Source organism: Periplaneta americana, chromosome 4 (genome assembly GCF_040183065.1).
Source record: "Periplaneta americana isolate PAMFEO1 chromosome 4, P.americana_PAMFEO1_priV1, whole genome shotgun sequence".
NCBI classification, from domain to species: domain Eukaryota; kingdom Metazoa; phylum Arthropoda; class Insecta; order Blattodea; family Blattidae; genus Periplaneta; species Periplaneta americana.
In genome coordinates, this window is record NC_091120.1 from 172,103,761 (window position 1) to 172,124,145 (window position 20,385).

Below are 20,385 nucleotides of genomic sequence, written 5' to 3' on the forward strand. Positions count from 1 at the left end.
TAAAAGAAAATATGTTGAAAATAACTCCTCATATAATCACGTATAATGGCATGGATTTTAGAATCGATACGTGTACTAGGTAGGTTATGATGTAGGAGGCCATGATTAGTGAAGAATGGTATCTAAGGTGTTGGATAAATAACAAATTATAATTAATTATATAATTTTAATACATATTTTTTTCATTTTAAACGTGTATTTTCGTCATTTTGAAGTTTCAGGGATTATTTAGAAGTATTCACGAGACTAATGTGATTAAAATAATTTCACATTTTACTTCTGTAAACTAAAAAGGAATATTAAAACGTAATTTATCATCGTGTCTGTTTAGCTCAGTTGATTAACGCGTGTTGTTTTAAAATCCTATAAACCCAACTTCGCAGATTCAAGTCTCATCGCGTCCCAAAAGGTAAATTATTACAAAATTAAAAAAAAATACATATTAGATGTGGATGCAATGCACAAATTGCGACATAGTAGATAGAGAAAAGAGAAGGAGATTGAGTGTATGTATATTTAAGAAATGGTAATAAAGAAATAGAGGTGACATCTAGTAACTAATATATTAACTTCTTGAGTAATAGTTGAATGGAAAAGTATACGTGGTACCCGGGTATTAGGAAAATACTAATGAACTGTGAGATAAAGTTCAAACTGTGAGGTAAAGTCATTATCTCACTAGTGGAATAAAGTAATGTTGAATAAAAGCCTACTTTACAAACGCAAAAATATTTAGTAAAGACATGTTTTTCATTATGGTCATGGATAATAGCTGTTTATTAGTAAAATGCCTTTTTTCAACCGAAAAGCGCATTGTGTATGTGTACAAAAATTAAAGGCACTTATTAAATATACTCAGAACATGTTTATCGGTTATCTCTTTATTAATCTTGGTTCGATAAATTTTATATATCTGTGATTGATATACATATCATAATATTGATTATCAAGTGTAGACATGTATCATTTTGTTAACCTGTCATGAGCTCAGTGCTTCATTTAGCACTGTAATAAAAGAAATACATAAAAACATATTTTGATCTGTTATAAATTCTGTTTCATGCATTTTAGGCAGGTGTTGGAGCATCTAAGACAACTGGACGCAAAAAGGATGAGGATGTTGACACATCACCTCTTCTTCAGAACAACAACTTGAAGAATCAACGCTCAATCGATGAGCAGAAACTCAAGGTGAATGTGTAGTCGATTTATGTTTCTCTTCCTAATATTATGTAGCACTTGAACGTACTTTTAGGCACCAGTTTCTAGAATTTTCATGGTCGTTTGTTCTATAGGACATTAATCAAGAGAGTCCTAAGGAGGTCGTCTCCTGGTAAGCTGAAAAAGTGCAGTTATTTTCATTGCTACTGCACCAGTGATAAAGATCATAACAAATTATGGAGAAATGGCGTGATGGTGATTAACTAATTAAGTTAGATACATCCGACAACAACTGAACTGACACTTCTTGTCAAAAGGATCTGGGTTAGATTCAGATATATTTTGTAAGATTTATAGTGGACAAAGTAGGTATGAGGCAGATTCCTAATTTACGTGCTGTTTTGCAGGTGTTAAAGTGGAACTTCACAACACCTAGAGAGGAATTTGTGGATTTGTTGAAAGATCAAATGACTGTTGCAAATGTAAATAAGACTCTTATGGCAAACATGTTTCATTCAGACTTCAAATTCCATCTCAAGGCCATTGACGCATTGAGTGAAGTAAGTATATATTTATGAATATCAAATAGGTACTGTATGTTTAATGTACTACTTAAAATGTTCCTGTTCTATGCAAGAAATAACGATTTCTAAGAATTTAATATTTCATTTAATCTTAACAAATATGTTAAATGAATTATGGAAGGTGAACTATCATATTTACTTGCGTAATTTCCTCCCTTTTTCTAAAAAATTGAAGACAGGGAAATTATGCAAGGGCTACACACTGTAATGAAGGAATGTATTGAACACTTAAATGTATATTTATGCTGTAAATTATTAAATGAAGTTTTTATACATTAGTATGTTGACTGACAATGTTCTGAAATATATGAAGATTCTTTTGGAGTTTTTGCCCTTCAAATTAATATCTGAGTTTTACTTCAAATATTCCTATCCCAAGCATGTTGAAAAGGAATAACAATGGCGGCCGACTTGATTACACTACTCTATTACATCCACGGATTCTGGAAGCTGTAGAACACTCAGGGTGTGGTGAGGCATTCAAGGGCTTTGGCATGGACTCTGTCGGATCTGGGAGTTGTGTAGCTGAATAGATAGATGTCACCAAACAGCGAATAATGATACAGGATGTTCTTACAAACTTCAGTCATTCCTGTCTAAGAGATGCGAACAATAAGTTTCAGTCTGAAACACAATTTTAAGCCTTCTTTAGAAAATTAGTTACTTGTATGTCAAATTTATACTTCACTGGTTCTTGTAAATGTTACCATATTCTTTTATCACTTCTTCTCTACTATCTAAAAATTCTAAAATCATGGTGTGAAGTTAAGAGTAAAGAAGATTTAAATAATGTAACTTTTAAAATTCAAAACAATAATGTAGTTTTATTCTTACAACAATAACTCTTCACTTTTCACAGTTTAATTGTACTCCCATCAACAATGGGATTTCCACTCCACACAGTAACACAGTATTCGTTATTGCACTTCACAGACGACAATGACAATTTACTTGGATTATTGAGAACAACAATGAACTTTTAATTTTAACTAATGTTCACAAAGCCCTATTTACAAATCAGAACTGTCAGTTCTCAGTTCACAGTTCGTTTGCCTTGGCTAGTTCTTCTAGCTCAGTCACTCAAGTTCACAGTATCTCGAACCACAGACCTTCGGAGGCAGTCCACTGAACCTCGAACTCAGGTCCCCCAACTGCGGTCCACTGCACTCGGAACTCAAGTCTTCCAACTGCGTTGCTTCCGCCTAGACCCTCGGACAGTTGCGGACACACACTCAAGTCGAACTCCAGTCTGGCTTCACTGCTACACAAGACTGGCTGGCTTCCTGACGAAAAACTGAAAACTCCTCTCGAAGGCTGGTTTCCTTTTATTTGCTAGACAACACTTCGCGAGCTTTCGATTTCTGGTCATTTCCGTCACTAGACGATTTGGTTTCGAGAATAATGTCACGGTGCTGCTCCCCCCTTCACTTCGCGCAGCAGTTTGCTTTCTTCCCCTCTTGGCAAGCACCAGATGCGTGCACAACCTCCCACCGCCGCGTTGCCCGTCTCCCGCACGATCGACACCCAGCTGTCACAATAATAATAAAGTTTCTTCCTTCTCTTCCTTACAAAGATTCTCTTTGCATGATCTATGTTTTGACTGTAGTCTTCTTTGTGTGTTCAATAATGCATTTCTTGTAATGTTTTAATGCATAGTTGAGTTTTTCAGAGTTATGCATTAAAATATGCAAGCACTAACTCTCAGATTCAGATAATATATTTCATATTTGGTCACAATTATTCTCAGTTCAGTAAATATTAGAGTAGTAGAGTAGTATTGAAGATTTTTAATGAAGTTAATAATTCCAGGACTTGCCTAATAATGGAAATGCCACAGTTGCCAACTTGGATTTGATTTTGAAGTGGATGACTCTTCGATTCTTCGATACAAATCCATCAGTTTTACTGAAAGGATTGGAATATTTGCAAACTGTGTTTGCTATGCTAATTGAGGAGGATTACAATATGTTCGACAATGAGGCCTCGTCTTTCATTCCATATCTCATCCTGAAGGTAAGATTTTTTTTTCTTGTGCTGCCTTTTTTTCTGTATACTGCAGACTTTTCCCGTTTAATTTCTGTATACTATTGATAAATTTTTATAATGGCCGTGAAATTAATTTGTCAATAACCAAAAATTATAGTGTGACAAATATATTTAGTGTGATAGTGTGACGGTTTTAGTGTTTCACAAATTCATAGTAGATCTGTGTATTTTAACTCAGATTGGAGACCCTAAGGATGCTGTTAGAAATGGCGTCCGAGCTCTATTCAGGCAAATAGAACGTGTCTACCCAGCTACAAAACTCTTCGGATATGTAATGGAAGGTTTGAAATCAAAAAATGCAAGACAGCGTACAGGTGAGTAGTTTTCTGGAGTAATGAAATTTTTATATGTAGATTTTTTAAACTTGTTTTTTTACACGAATCTACTGTAATATGCTGATGCTTTTAGAGTGTCTTGAACAACTTGGATCTTTGATTGAGAACTACGGAGTGGTGGTGTGCCAACCCAATCCCAGTGCTGCCCTCAAAGAAGTTGCTCGCCAGATCTCGGACCGAGACAATTCTGTGAGAAATGCAGCACTGAACTGTGTAGTGCAAGCATACTTCATAGAAGGAGATAGGGTTTACAAAATGGTTGGACAGGTAATTAAAATTAATATATTCTTAAGACTAATTTACTCTGCATGTTCAAGGAACAGTGATTGATGTTTCCATTTATCAATGCTAAACTAAAGGTACGATCACACGTCGCTACTTTTGCAGCGCTGCAGTACAAAAAACTGCGCAACTTTCGTACTGTGACGTGTGAACAACGGTGCAACCTGAAAAGTAGCGGCTGCCGAACCTGCTGCCCACTACTTTTCCATGCTGCGCGCAACTTAAAAGTAGCGACATGTGAACAGGGTTCTCAGGGTTGCAGCCGCAGCATTTTTGATATCGGTTTTGTTGAAACTTTTGCTGCGGTTGCAACCAGTGTTACCACCCAAATGTGTCAATGATACTTTTATTGTTTGGATATATTTTAATGTTAAATGTGATGAAAATAAGTTATTTGTAACAGTTAATAAATACACAACACAGTCTGAGCATAATTGGTGACGATATAATTCATTTTTTTAATTTTCCGTAGCGTAGTTCCAAACAGGAGGGTTGCCAACATTGATTACGAGAATATACTGTTGGTTATCATTTAAGTATATAGGCGTTTTTAAAAGCTTTGTAGTAAAAATAATGTCAATTTCTGAATACTAGATTCGACAGAAAAGCAAATAATAGATAAGGAAGCTTTCGCATGAGTTTCTTAATAATGCGAACATAACCACAAAATGTATATTGAGAAGTCAACACGGAGATGGGAACCTGCAGCATGACTGCGGCTGCAAAAGTAGCGCCTTGCGTGTGAACAGACTCGCAACCTCCAGTTGCAACTTTTGCAGCACTCGGGTTGCGCAGCACGAAAAGTAGCGTGCAGCGCACTACTTTTGGCTTACGTGTGAACACGACACGCAACTTTTGCAGCTGCAGTATAAAAGTAGTGCTGCAAAAGTAGTGACGTGTGACCGTACCTTAATATAGGGTGGCCAGACGTCCCATTTTGAATGGGATTTCCCCTTTTTCAGCTTCTTGTCCCTGTCCCGAGAAAAGTATGCTCGGGATGCCAAATGTCCTGTTTTTTTTTAAATGATGTTCAGTTTCCCTAAATTATTGTTAATATATTTATTTTATTTTATTTTATTTAATACCATGTAAAACATTTATTAATAATTCTATACTGTTTCCATCAGATGTCACCGTAATTATCAACCATATTCGAAATAATGCATGCATCCTAGTTTTTCTTCACTAAATTCTGGAAAAAAATATGTGTGAAGTATTCGTGTATATACAGTATATAATTTCTTGACACTAGTTTATTTTATTAGAGATTTTAGAAGATGATTACTTTTAATATTTTTAAAGTAGACTTTGTAATTTTAGTTACTGTAATAGATTTCAGATAAAGATTTATCACTATTAGAAGAACGCATCAAACGAGCTGCAAAGAACAGAGTTGCTCGACCTCCACCCATGACCAAGCAGCAGCAACAGCAACAACAGATGCAACAGCAGCAGCAACAACAGCAACAACCACAAAAGATGGTACGTCAAGGGAGTGAAGGGACCATCAAGAAGGAACCTGTTGAACAAGAAGAATCTTCGCCACCTCCTCCTACAATGAGGTACTTCCTATTAAAGATTAGCACTTAGCCGGTTGACATGAATAGAAGTTATTGCGCAGATATTAAGGAAAGCAAGTACTAAATACAATCTGTTTCTAAAAAAATGTTAACATTTAAATGAGTAGTGCTTGATACTTATTAAATTCAAAATTTCTCCACTTGTTCACTATCATGTTCAACACATGTTCATTATTATAATGAAGCTTTCCAATGAAGCTTTCCAATGTGGTGTTCAGTGTTTGGATGCGCATTTCTTGTGAAATTGTTGCAGGAATATATATTTCTCTCTCCTTCCCCCTCCCTCTCTTCCCCTCTCCCTCCCTCCATCTGCCCCTCTCTCCCCCCCTTCTCTCTCTCTTTCTCTCCAACATTACATGGCTTGATTGCATATATAGGTCTTTCAGCATATCCCATAGCCAAAAATCACAGGGAGTAAGATCCAGCAATTACATTGGTCCTTTACTAATCCATCTTTGTTGTATAAGTTACGGCTGTATTCAAAGATTCTTCAAGATTTTCCTTACAGTTGATGTGGAGAGACTACATTCTGCGCTGTATCATCTTGTTAATTTGTTTGGACTATGTAAGGAAGCCTCTTATGTGGTCGACCACTGTTCATTTTTTAATTGTCAGCAACTGAGCTGGTTTTGACTGACTTGTCATAGATGCAGTAAATAGTTAATCTTGATGGTGGATCACTGTTGAAGTAGGCTTCATATTTTTGCATTCATTCCATTCTTGGGGACTTTTAACACCTCCATCTATGCTGCAAGTTTTCGTTGTTGCTCTAAACTGAATCTTGTAGCTATTTTTACAAATCAATCTTCTTAATGTATTCAGTTGTTTTTCACGAGAAATGAGGGACATTTTGATCAGTGTTCATTATAGATGCCTGTTGCTAGTAGCCAGAGTTGGGGTGTAGTCAATATATACTGCAGGGCTGTGTCTTCTGTAACTGGTACTAATGATTTTAATTTACTTCTTTTGTGATTTATGGATGGACAATATAGAAGAATGTGTTCCAGATCTTCATCATGATTATTACACCACAGACAAGTAGGATTATCAGAAATGTGAAATCGCTGTAGCCATTTTTACGATAGGGATGAAAGCAAATTTATTGTAACCATGGAAATACCATGACCTACCTTATTTTGAAGAAATGAAATCATGTTATCTCCAAAGTCCTGTGTATGATTTCTCAAACATAAACTGAATCAGTACCCATATAAGTGTTAACATTTTTTGAAACATGTTACATTGTTCACCTATGCTCATTTCCAATGATTAAGTACTGAGTTCAGAACAATGCATTCTTATGAATGATAAAAATTAGAGACTGCAGGTTACGTTAGATGATAAAGGTAGTGCCAAATTTTATTTACGTATGTACTGGGTGAACAGTGAGCATTGGACCTGTGTACTCAGCTTGTCCGTCCACGGCAGGTCAGGCTGGTAGCGCCTGTGAACAGGTATCAGGGTTTCTTTCGTAAGTTATTACTAATAAACACTTCAAAATAAAAGTATTTAACTCTTGTCACGCAGAGATATACTGGAACTACCTGCCTCCATTTTCCATATATTTCTGGCATCTGCTTTTAAAATTAACCATTACACAATGTAGTTCTGAGAAATGTCCATTAACTTTACTCATGTAGGTGGAACTATATATGCTTCATCTTAAACAAAATGAGATAAAGGCAAGTGTACAATAGTACATTATGCAACGAGCCTATAATGGTAGTAACTAAGACGCGAGTTTCATAATTTTCATACGAGCATCTTAATTATCATTATAGGCAAGTTTCATAAGACTTTTTATGCTCGACCATATTTCTAACTTGAAATTATTCATAAGTATTCACGTTATTCTTATCTGACTGGGGAGTGGAACTGACCTTGTGCAATATCTCGTAAATTGTGATATGTGCGCAGACACGAAAGTATTTATTTTTTCCGAGAAACAAATGTCATTGACCTTGATATAATCTAGAGAGTAAAATAAACATTAATCTTGATATAACCTTGAAATTGATTTAGACATTGAAAAACGAGATGACAAATTGAATTTATTTCAATATTATTTACAATTAACTCTAATTATTATAGTAACAGAACATAACCTTCTGCGACAGTACTGGATTTCCAGCCTCCATGACATTTCGCTAGTTGTCTTTCGATTGCATATCCGAGAATAATTGATACTTGTGCTTTCATATTGCTATAATGGTGTTTTCTGATTGGTGGAACACCTGAACTTTAATGAATAGGCGTACTTTAATGAGGTCCATTAAAGGACTGCTACCAGGTGTATAATTACTACATTTCGGCATGGTCGAGCATAAACAAATTTACACGCTTCAGATGAACTGGAACATCATTTGTCAAGAAATTCTAAATTCGCTTAGGTGTTTTTTTTTATTTTCAAATTACCAGATATAAGACATGATCAAGTGAAACACGTTTCTTTGTAAATAAACTTAACCATAGTAAATACTAATGCAAACATACTAGCGGAAGTTTCAGTATGTTCTTGAAATGCTTGATCAATTATTCATTGCTGTTTACAAGGAAATTTAGCCTAAAATCAGAGATCTACTTATCACACAATTAAGGACCAAAATTCTCTTGAGCTTGCCACTTTGATCTGTTTTGAACAGATTTTATACTAGAAAGATAATTTTTTAAAGCTAATTTACAAGCACTCTTTCACTGTTTGAAATCTGAGGAAAACAAGTAGATTTAATTTGATCATGTTTTATAATATTAATGTAATATTTTGGAATTCTTATGCATGTTTGCCCTTTATAATTTTGATGTAAGAAGTGTACTTTTCTTTTACTAACCTGCACCTTCAAATCCTACTTCCTTCATGTATCCTGCTTGCTTTTTTTTTTTTTTTGCACTATAGCAGGGCTTTGCAACAAGAAAGAGAATTAAGTGCGGAAGTGAAAGGTCACTGGAGCGATTCTGAAGATGATGTCACTTCTACAACCATCAGCCCTAGTTTGAAGACTGTTGTTGTTGCTTTACATTCTGACTATGTTAGAAAAGATGGCAGCGGCGATGAGTTCATTGCACCAATTGCACCAATGTCAGTACACAAATGTAAACAAGTTATGTATGTGACCTTGTAGCTATTTGTTTCAGAAGGATGACTAAAAAGTTTCGTTTGAATGTAGTGTAGTGTTGTAGATATCAGTGATAATGGGATTTCTCTTGCCCTATTTTCTGTGTTGAAGTACGAGATTTCCTTTGAGGAACTCTTGTGTGGGTTTTTTGCTTGGTTATAACTAGTATTTGGCTATGTGCAGTGTGATGGAATTTTAAGAGTAGTGTTAATGGACTGAAAACAGATATATTATGCCGTTAGAATACTTGGGTAGTCAACATCAAGTCTTGGGATTTCCAGGGTGGCTTGTTCCAGGAAAACATTTATTGTATGAATCTTGTGGATGTGGTTGTGAAAAGATAAATGTGCAATAATTCGTTATTTGCAATAGTATTAAAAATGGTAGCAAATTGTAGACAAATAGTGTACTATAACAGGAAAAAGGCAGTATAGTGAGGGTCAAGTAAGAACAGTTCCTGAACAGCAAATATTGCCGTCTTGTCACTATTGCCAACTGTTACCAGATATGACACGATGCTACATACTGATTGACTTATTTACTTGCCATACTTTACCTTTACCTTTATGTTGGAAGGTTATTCTAAATAATTCAGTAATTTGTAACATATTTTCGCAGGAAAACTATATGAGAAAGGGATTGTCTGAAATTCATTGGTTTGACTAAACAATTTATTCACGAGACCTAACCTAAAAATGTATTTTGTTTGACCACATGAAATTATTAGTACTAACTCCGAAAACTGAATATCACCATGAAATGTATACTTAAGAATACTTACTCCTAATAATTTTACTATTCTAGTTATAATTGCTGTCTCCGTGAGCATAATTCCTTCATTATCTTCTTTCGGTTAAATCTGAAAGAACAGAACGCCAGTAGGGAAGTTATCCCCCACTCTTGCAGCATGCTTTACACTTTCTTGGTGGAGTCGCTGCCATGCTTTTTCCTCTCTTTGAAATTATTGTAATAAAAATCTAAACATGAAAGAAATTCGTTAAAATATGACGTGGTATTTCTATTGATTACCCACCTGCATTATCATACCCAAGTATGTTATATTTATTTACACTTACCTGACTATAGTCTTGAATTATAACCACAACGCAACACACAAAATAACTATTATGTATTAATATTAATACTGATATTAATTATTAGTATGTTCAAATTTCACTAGCTTCCAGTAACCCGCTCAGAAATCTAGCACAATTTTAATTCTGTGGAACACCAGTACCGACTTCTGTCTCTCAGCTGCCAACATAACAGTTACAAAATCACTACCATTTGTAGTATTTGTCAGCATCGAAATTCGGAACGAAGTTGGCAAAAGAAAATTCAACCTACAAACTAGAAAATTGCCATAGTCCACTAGCAATGTAATAATGGGGGAAATAATGATTAGGTTTCACCCTAAGGGTATGAAGTAAGGTGACCCGGACTATACTCTGGGAATATCAACTAGGACTGACCTCACAGTCAGTAATACTGGATATTTGTAATGATGGCAATATTACTAATAGTGTATGGATCACACTGATGGGCGAAAGGTATGAAAACTTCATGCCCAGGTCGGTATTGACCATAGTGATGTCAATGCTGGTTATGTGACGTTCACACTGACTGTATTTTGTTACCATGCATGACTTCGAGAGAAGCTGTGTTATTATGTTATACTTCGTGAGCTTCTAATTCGTGTTTAGTGCTCTTCTCATTGTACTATACGACAACAGATCTAAAACATTGACCTAAATAGCTTAGCAGTAGTGTTCCATGTCTTTCACAAACCTACCTCACAACACTCATACCACCCTTACTCAGCTCATTTAAGAGGTCTAAAGCCCTTGACAAGGGAAGACATGGACAGCAAAGGAATTGATGTTGCCATATTTCATAACTACAAATCTTCAAAGTTTTTCTTTGCAATTTTTAAAACAAAATGAATTGTTTTAACACTATCACGTACGAGCGTTTTATTAATATGTACACATGCACGCACACACACCATGGATTAATAAGTGACATGAAAAGCATAATCTTTAGCAAATCGGCACCCACTGACTCTCACTAGGTATAGTCGCGATGGTGTTATTCCCGGTGTGACTCCTCCTCTTTGCTTATGTCTCAGGAAGTGAAGGCTCTATAAAGTCTAGGTAGGTAGTATCGTTCGCAATTTTTGTTCTTTCGTTGCCGAGCTACCAGATGAGGAATCTATTTGCCACACCGTTAAACATTATCATGTCGTAGCTCCTATGATAATAAATCAAACGCACTGTAATTCATCAAATAATTGAGCGGCAAATAACATCCCCGTGTGCTTTCTAAGAACTCCAACGAAAGAGCCAAAATGGCGGGCGATTTGAAGCCCTGTTTTGAAATGTCCTGGTATCGTCTTTCACATGAAATAAAAGGTACATGTTGTTGAAAAAATAAAGCGAAATTTATTATTTATATTTACATGAAATTTTTTGCTTGTCTTTAGGTCTTCTATACATTTCCCAAAGGTTTCCTACATATTGTTTAATATGCTGCATATAGATATAGTTGGTGCTATGTAGCTGAATGGCTAGAGTACATGCTTCCCACGCTAGTGACCTAGGTTCGAATCCTGATGGATCTAATTGGAATTTACAGTGTACAAAGATGGTGCTTGGTGGTAGGTTTTGTGGGGTACTTCTTTTTCTCCTACTGGCATTCCATCATTGATCCTATAGTAATCTTGCAGTGATATGTAGTGTACCTCCCATGCCGTACAGAGGATAATGGTAAAGCGGTGACAGAAACAGCTTCAACATGTCACTCCTAGATGGTGATGCTTAGGTGAATGATGCAGTTAAGTAGCCATTGTTAAAAAATGTATATATATTGACATAAAGCTGTTCATTTGAGAGTGAAATACAGCAGTTCTAGGGAAATGATGTTTGTATGCACTTCAATCTATATTTATATGCAAATAGCGGAGTTTCAGGATAGTCATTTATTAGTACTAGTTTTCTACTGTAAACTCCTTTGGTTTTGTAATATGTATAATGGTCAAGTCTGTGTGATTTACATTAGTCTTCATCGTGAACTACAAACAAAGAAATTATGTCTGAAAATCTGTTTCATATTACAAATATTTTCTGGAAAATATTAGAATGTGACTCATGTGGTGTAGATTGTATTGTGGTGGTCTCTCTCTGTGAGTTAAGATATGTATTTTGTAGTACTTTTAATATGGACTGCTAAAGGTATGCTTGATTGGTGATGGTTGATATTTTCAGCATTTTACTCTTCTCACTCTTTCAACTTTTACTGTGTTAATATTGCATAATATATTAAGTTGAAGTAAATTGTATCTTTCATTTTCGGTTTTAAGTCACAGGATAATACATTTTTCTGTCCCATGTAAAGCTGTACATTTTTTCTCTTGTGTTATGAAAACGGTGATAAAAATAGCATCTGAGATCAACTTTGATTAGGTTCACCTTTGATATGGCAAATGGCAATATGTATGTTATGCAAGGTGTTTCAGAATAACTTATTCATAATTTTTTCTTGATAAAGTAGTTTTCGGAAATGCTTAAATATTGAGGTAATGCAATAAAAGTCGAGACTCTTCATTAACCTTATCATCCATGGCTGTCTTTATGTTTCAGTTTCCGTTACCATGGAAACAATTGAAATTGATTTGTTTTCGTTATGTCACAAAATCACTTGTCAGATCTATTTCCAATCATTAAAAATACATCGGTTTACAAATTCTGAATTATTAACAGACATGCACATGGCATATGGAGCAGCTTACTGCTATGCTAATGAGACTGTAATTTTGAACAGTTTCTATAATTTTTTCAAAACTATTTTCATTATGTTTTAATAATTTATTATATAACCATCAAATTTAAATAAACCAATTATTTTTCATGTTGAGATCCTTTGAAAATATAATTTCTTGTATAATGTTTCATTACGTGCCCTCTATCACATCTGAAAATTAGGAATAGTTATTCTGAAACATTCTGTAGATAACATTTTCGACATAGATTCTATTTTATACAGAATGTTTATTAAGTGTGGAATTTTACTCTTAATACTTTATGAGTAATATTCCATACTTTAATGAACACACTGTATATTATGTGTTCACTTGAAAACTTCCCACCATGAATAATTCTGTGGTGTTTGGGTAAAGAGAGATAAGTCATAAAAATGAGTTCGGAGATAAATAAAAATTAAACTTGGAACCCTTGTTACAAATAATTTTCTACACAAATAAAACACATCAACTGCTAGTATTCTTTGATTTTTGCACACCCACTTGTATAATTTAACTTGTGTGTTCATCTGGGGAACAAAAATCCACTTGGACAAAAAAATGACTTGTACCCCTTTACCCGAACACCACAGAATTTTAGGTGTTCAGGGGACAGATTTTGAGGAAAAACACATTGTTTTTGGTTTTCGAGGGGGAAGTTCAGAACCACTGCTGATTGAGTTTTCTGTTCAACCCTTTGAAATGAAAAAATGTGTGTGGGTGGGGGTGATGTGTGGAACAGAAAATCCAATCAGCAGTGGTTTTGAGCTTGTCTCTTGAAAACTAAATCAACGTGGTTTTTTCTCAATCATGTTCCATGCATGCACTTCTAAAATTATTCAAGGTGGAAAGTTCTGAAATGAACACAACTGTAGTATGTCAGTATAATTCGACTGAGGCAAGTGGAGACGCGGGCATAATGTGAACTATAATGTTGACCTATATGAATGCAGGAGAAGTACAAGTGGCGCTCCAGGCTGCAGGACTCCACTAGCCTCGGTCGAGTAATAACAATGTTGTGCTTTCATGTAAACACAGCCATAACAACCAAGGCATTATAAATAATTCTGTTTGTGTGTCATATAGTGGGAATTTTCTCTTCACGTATGTGGAGTACATGGCTGCTAACTGCTGTAGTATACACTCCCATAAATAACGTATTTTAGTATACTTAAAAATAGTCTCATATTTACAGTATAGAGTTTACCGAAGCCTACTGTTTGGAGTAGTTGGCAATTACAGTATACAGTGTGTTACAGAAATTAGTAGTAACAGTCACGTTTTTTAAATGGGACATTCTGTATTTCATTCCAAAATTTGTTGCACTCTTCAACCTGATTCAGATGGTAGCATGAAATACCATAGCTTTGTATTCAACAAACACAAAAAGAATTTAAAGATCATGTGTACATTTTAAACTATTTCATGGAAAAATATCTTCAAAAAGGTAAATTGCAGTACAAATATGAAGTAGACCATGATGTTTCAATGGCAACAAAAATTTTTTCATAGCTTGTGCCTGTTTGTTACTAAAAGATGCTGCAACATGTTTTCAAGCAATAAATATGTGAATATGATATATATTGAGAAAGCAGGAAAAAATCACGAGATGGTTGCAGACTGAATCTTGAACATTATCCAGAATGAAGACAACCTTCTAAAAATACTTTTCGTCAGACTTGAATAAAAACTTAGTGGTAAAGAATTTTCAAATAACAAATAACCAGGACATAAGAAGAAAATGACTTGTAAGAGATACTACAAAAGAATCATATCCAAAAGTTCAGTACATCGAATTTTTAAACAGCATAAATTGCGGCCATTCAAGTTGCATGTAGTACAGGATCATAGGGATACACATTATGGGAGATGTTTGAATTTCGCTTTTGAAGTACTGGTTAAAATAAAAATGATTCCAGTATCCCATGTAAAGTTTTTATGAACAGATGAAGCAAGATTGGCGTGGCTCAGTCGGTTAAGGCGCTTGCCTGTCGGTTTGAAGTTGCGCTCGGGTGCGGGTTTGAGCCCCGCTTGGGCTGATTACCTGGTTGGGTTTTTTCCGAGGTTTCCCCCAACCGTAAGGTGAATGCCAGGTAATCTATGGTGAATACTCGGCCTCATCTCGCCAAATACCATCTCGCTATCACCAATCTCATTGACGCTAAATAACCTCGTAGTTGATACAGCGTCTTTAAATAACCAACTAAAAAAAAGAAGCAAGGTTTCAAAACAATGGATAATGCACGCTACTGAACTGCAGAAAATCCCCATTGGGTGCAAGAAACCAATCAACAGGTGTGAAGTACTAATGTATGGGATGAGATTCTAGATGGATTCTTGTTAGGTCCATTCTTTTATCAAGGAACTTCAATGGCCGCTATATATATAAAGTTTGCTCAGAATTGTCTGATTAACTTCTTGTCAGAACTATCTCTTCAAGACAGACTTGATTAGTTTTGTTTTGTTAATGACCTGAATACAAAGCTATTGCACTTCTTGCTTATATCATTTGAATCAGGATGAAGGGCACAACAAATTTTTGGTATGAAATGTAGGGTGTTCTATTTAAAAAACATAACTTTGTATTTACTACTAATTTCTGTAACACTATGTATGATTGTCAACTACTCCAAACTGTAGGGTTTGATCAACCCTATAATATAAATATAAAACTACTTTTAGGTACACTAAAATACGCTAGTTATGGGACACTGTATATTTGTAAATTGACACTGAAATTTTTTTATGTTTTGCTGTGAATATTTATATTGGGTTCAGCTTCACTCTGGTGCAATATTGGTAGTTGTAGATCAGAATTACTTGTTTCACCATAGAGCCTATATAGGTGTTATATTTGTTCTTTTTGTAGGGAAGTAGGATTCATGTTTCATGTTAAAAATGAATAGGTGATAATTAGCTTCCATTACTTTCAAATTTAATTTTATTACATGTTCTTTCGTAAAAATTTATTTTTAGGTAAATCTTGTAAATGAATTAATGAGTAAAATGACTTATTCAATACATGTGATTCATATATTTTCATATATTGCGAAGGTATTAATTTGAATATACTGAATTCAGTTTGGGCTTTCTTACAACTATGTGATGAAATCATTAATTTTTTATCCTACAGAATTCTCTGTAGTGGTTATGTGCGTATAACTGGAAGTCCTGGGTTCGATCCCTGGCACCGGAGCAAATTTTTCTCTGTTATTAATAAAAAATAACCACGATAGATAATTCTCTTGGATTCAAAATTAATATCTCATAGATTTCATCGTCTATTAATCAGTACATAACGGTTGGTTCCCAGCTGCCTAAGTCACTCATATGAGTGCGCTCCTGTAGGATATGTCGAACATGGAGTAGGCCAAAAAGGGGAAAACCAAAGGCGAAGAGTTCGGTAGTGCTATGGGTTGAGCCTCAGTATAACTCAGGAGTAGAGTGCCTAATGCATAGAACTAAGGGTCCTAAGTTCGATCTCCGGCACTGGAGCAAATTTTTTTTTTCGTTATTAATAAATAATTTCTTACAACTGTTCTTTGTTAAATATTACGAGATCTCGAACTGCATTTTGAGGCTTAAATTTTAATAAATTCGGAACACATTAGAACTACTTTCAGTAGGAAAAACCACACATAAAAAGTGTTAAAGGTACGCAGTAATGTTATTTGAACTTCTAATGAGAATCTTTTTGAATAACGAATTTGTACTTTACTGTTGGTTACTCAATTTATCAGTTATATAAGTATTAGAGATTAAATGATCTCTTTCGTAGACAGTATTGAATTTCAATGGCAATGGTGAAAGTTTTTGTAACATTGTATTATTTTTTATTCACAGGACTACTGTCCCTAAACCAAGACCAGTGTCATCAGGTCCATTTGGTTTGGATTTCGATTTGCTAGAGCGTATTGAAGGGAAAGGAGTGAGCTTAAATGCTCCAAAACTTGCTGAATTTGACTTGCATGATATTATTAATGATACGCCTGTCAGCATACCAAATGTAAATACAGGGTAAGTTAACTTTTTATTTAGTACCTGTGTGCATGCAGATAAAGTCACGATAATATAATCTTTGTGCTAATTTACAAATTACATTGGTACAGTAGGTTTTATGTTATTAGTTCTGTGTTCAATTTTAGGCACTGTTGTTTTCTAATGCCAGGCGTTTGACAATAAAATCATTTGACCTCTTGCACTCCAATATTTTTCAAAGATATTATCATGACCAGCCACTGAAGCACAGATTTTGAGGTGTTCCGAATCCATTTCTTGGTTTGAGTTGCACAATGGGCAGTTAGGGGACTGTAGGTACATGCAAAATGTAGTAGCACATTAGCAGTGGATAATAGTACATTATGCAACGAGCCTATAATGATAGTAATTAAGACGCAAGTATGTTTGTTTATGAAACGAGTGCGAGTTTCATAATTTTCATACGAGTGTCTTAATTACCATTATAGGCAAGTTTCATACGACTTTTTATGCTCGACCATATTTCTAACTTGAAATTATTCAGATGTATTCATTTTATTTGTATCTGACTGAAGATCGGAAGTGACCTTGTGCATGCTTGTGAATTGTGAGATGTGCGCAGACGCGAAAGTATTGATTTTTTCCGAGGAACAATAATGTCATTGACCTTGAGGTAATGTAGAGAATAACATGAACTAATTTTGATATAACCTGGAAATTGATTTAGAATTGAAAAACGAGATGACAAATTGAATTTATTTGAATATTATGTACAATTAACGCTAATTATTATAGTAACAGAACATAACCTTCTGCGACAGTATTGGATTTCCAGCCTCCGTGACTTTTCCCTTGTCTTTCGATTGCATATCTGAGAATAATCGAAAACCTGAACTTTAATGAATAGGTGTACTTTAATGACATGCATTAAAGGACTGCTACCAGGTGTATAATTACTACATTTCGGCATGGTCGAGCATAAAATACATTACAGCTTGTTTAATATGTGCGTCTATAAATATATGAATATACAGGATGATTCACGAGTCCTGTTCTCAATATTTTTTTAGTTTAATTTGAAGTTCGTAAAATACTTTTTTCTTTAGTTTTAAGGGTAAAAGAATATTGCAAATAGAGAATGAACTCAATATCTTGTAGCATCGATAGTGCTTTCATAAGAAATAGATGCTATTATTGTGTGCATTCACACCACACACCCATCTTTTCATTATGTAATGGAACATCATTCACAAACCAGAGATTTTCTGCCCTTCAGTACCAGTTGTTTTGTGAAATGACGTGACATGTAATTTGAACCATGCTTCATCTGTAAATTTGATTAATTGAAGACCTTCCTGGAATGAGTATGTAACAAAGAAACCTATAACTTAATTCATGTTTCAGGAGAAGAAAAATTATTTCAGGGGCATATTTCATTATGCCTATATTTACTATCACAACCATTTGACTAGCAAGGATACAAGTTTATTCAGCCATTGAACGCAATCATTTGTTATAAATAAATGCCTTAAAATTAAATTTTCCACCTGCATCACATATTTCAATAATCTGGTGTCACATCCTTTTTCCGAGGTTGTCTTCAGTTCAGGATTACTCTCCAGCATCCAGTTATAAGAGTGGACTCTACTTGCGTGATCGTGTAGTAGGAATTCATGGGTTGGTGTAATTTTATATATTTTATATTTAAACACTGTCCTGTGCCGTGGTGTCGCGGTCTAAGGCATCCCGCTTAGGACTTGCGTTATGGAATGCGCACTGGTTCGAGTCCTCATGGGGGAAGAAATTTTCTCATGAAATTTCGGCCAGTGTATGGGACCAGTGCCCACCCAGCATCACTTGGGGAGCTACGGTAGGTAGTGGAAATCTAGTTTCACAAACCAGCTATAACGGCTGGGGGAATCATCATTCTAACCACATGTTACCTCCGTTCTGGTTGGATGATCGTCCACCTCTGCTTCGGCATGTGGACGTGAGGCCAGCAGGCCGCTGATCGGTCTTGGCCCTTGAAAGGGCTGTAGCGCCATGGATTTAAACACTTGGGTGGCAATTCTTTCTGAGGATTTTGAAATATAGTAGAACTTGGTTATAACAGCATCCAAGGGACCTTGAAAATTATGTTGTTATAAACGAGTGTCGTAGTAACAGATTCATATTATCAGTCTAGTGAGGTGGGAAATGAAATATAATAAACATAATTAGGCTTATTTTAGATTTATGTATTCACTTTTAAGCATACCATGAACACAATAAAATACATGTACAATTATAAATACAGTATTCTGTATTAAAACAGTTTGTTCATTACTGACCAAACTTATTTACTGAGGAGTGTAGTAATCAGTCATTTTACTCTGTTGTCTCCTACTTGCCCAATATACACTTTCTAAATTAAATTCTATGTTCATTATTTCAGTTGCAATTTCACTGCTCCTTCTCCTAGCTTCATAGAAATGTTCACAATTCTAATGCTTCTAAAGTGTCACTCACTTCTTTTAGTGGCCATACTGCGTTAAAATGCGTGCACGTACTGAAATCTTCCTGTCGAAACTGATAGCATCAATTTGGGCAGGTTACAATGGGCTGGAGAATCTGCCTGCATTCCAGAGGTCTATGATAGAAGGGAACAGCCAGATTTCAGCAAAATATTTCTTAAAATACTTTGGTTCTTAGAAAATTGTATTCCAAACTGAGGTTGAAAATGACGTTATATGCGAGGTAGACGCATATATGTTTGTCATATTAAGCAAGGTAAAAAAGCATATGTCTTACGGGGAATTAGTTGGGACCACAGAATACTTGACGTTATAGTCGAGGTGTCGCACAAAACAAGGTCGCTGTAACCAAGTTCTACTGTAACTCTTTCCTGAGCAAGCTGACGAATTTTTTTGTTCCAGTCATTCAACTATTTCATCTAATTTTTCTTCCATAAGAACTTTGCATCTAGTAATGGTTTGTTGTTAAGAGATTCTGTTTGTCAATAGTTTCCCCTACAATCACCCTACCACTGTTCTGCACGAGTTCGTTTTTACATAGGTATAGTACATAAAAACTCTAGACTACACTTAATGTTGTGATGTAACTAAGAATGAACAGTACAACTTCTGTACAATTTTAACACAGAACTTAGTAACATGTTAACTCGCTATAAACTATAAACCAAGCTAACTGGTGTGACTTAGCTTCTCTCGGTGTTCATTTTACTCCACGATTACTTCTGAGCAACTCTCTGATAGCCCAAATGCTACTAATGGTTCTGTATTTGAAAGATACTTTAATTGCACCATCGGCTTCTTAATTTGATGTTCATAAATGAGTTGCTATTTTCTAGCACACACACAACAGAAAACTGCATTGATAAATTCAATTGAAACTTTTAGCCTATTAGAGTTCTGTAATTGCATGAATGTTTCATTTGAATTATTTACACTGCTTATTAATTTGTGAATGTTCTGCATCAGACTTAATTGTGAACATAAAGTTTATTATTAT

At 35.1% G+C, this 20,385-nt stretch overlaps 1 protein-coding gene across 5 annotated transcripts in view; it reads left to right on the forward strand.

Annotated features, from left to right (window-relative positions):
* The window catches only part of msps (msps cytoskeleton-associated protein 5), a 107,432-nt gene that overhangs the window by 55,913 nt on the left and 31,134 nt on the right, over nucleotides 1-20,385 (forward strand). For 3 of the 5 annotated variants that reach the window (XM_069824336.1, XM_069824338.1, XM_069824337.1), the window contains 8 exons: nucleotides 1,072-1,191; nucleotides 1,569-1,721; nucleotides 3,555-3,758; nucleotides 3,970-4,105; nucleotides 4,200-4,393; nucleotides 5,741-5,970; nucleotides 8,882-9,064; nucleotides 16,741-16,914. In XM_069824336.1, coding sequence (XP_069680437.1) covers nucleotides 1,072-1,191; nucleotides 1,569-1,721; nucleotides 3,555-3,758; nucleotides 3,970-4,105; nucleotides 4,200-4,393; nucleotides 5,741-5,970; nucleotides 8,882-9,064; nucleotides 16,741-16,914 — 1,394 coding nt within the window. The remainder of the gene's footprint in view (nucleotides 1-1,071; nucleotides 1,192-1,568; nucleotides 1,722-3,554; nucleotides 3,759-3,969; nucleotides 4,106-4,199; nucleotides 4,394-5,740; nucleotides 5,971-8,881; nucleotides 9,065-16,740; nucleotides 16,915-20,385) is intronic. The other 2 variants (XM_069824339.1, XM_069824340.1) reach the window with 1 other exon arrangement.